General features: G+C 57.3%; 1 protein-coding gene across 1 annotated transcript in view; it reads right to left on the bottom strand.

The window, feature by feature from the left end:
- Positions 1–237, bottom strand: part of EMH_0076980 (uncharacterized protein) — a gene marked incomplete at both ends in the record, with an annotated part of 1,119 nt that extends 882 nt beyond the window's left edge. Inside the window, one exon of the mRNA XM_013499790.1 lies at positions 27–237. Coding sequence (XP_013355244.1) covers positions 27–237 — 211 coding nt within the window. The remainder of the gene's footprint in view (positions 1–26) is intronic.
- Between the last annotated feature and the right edge of the window lie 42 nt (positions 238–279).

Raw genomic sequence — 279 nt, 5'->3', positions numbered from 1 at the left:
AGGAATAGCTGCGTCAAGGCGCCCACAAATATCAGCATCTTGTGCTGCTGCTGCTGCTGCTGCTGCTGCTGCTTCTGTTGCTGCTGCTGCTGCTTCTGCTTCTGCTTCTGCATCAGCACCACCGCTGCTGCTGCTGCTGCTGCTGCTGCTGCTGCTGCTGCTGCTGCTGCTGCTGGTTGCTGCTGGGAGAGCAGCAGAGAAAGTTTGTGTGTAGAGGCCCCCCGCCCCCTCCCTCATTTCTTTTGCTGCTTCGTCAAGAAGACAAGCAGAGAAAGCAAC

Source organism: Eimeria mitis, genomic scaffold, assembly GCF_000499745.2.
Source record: "Eimeria mitis Houghton genomic scaffold, Emh_scaff4677, whole genome shotgun sequence".
Taxonomy (NCBI): domain Eukaryota; phylum Apicomplexa; class Conoidasida; order Eucoccidiorida; family Eimeriidae; genus Eimeria; species Eimeria mitis.
The sequence above is the reverse complement of the archived record's forward strand: the minus strand, read 5'-3'. Positions and strand labels throughout refer to the sequence as shown.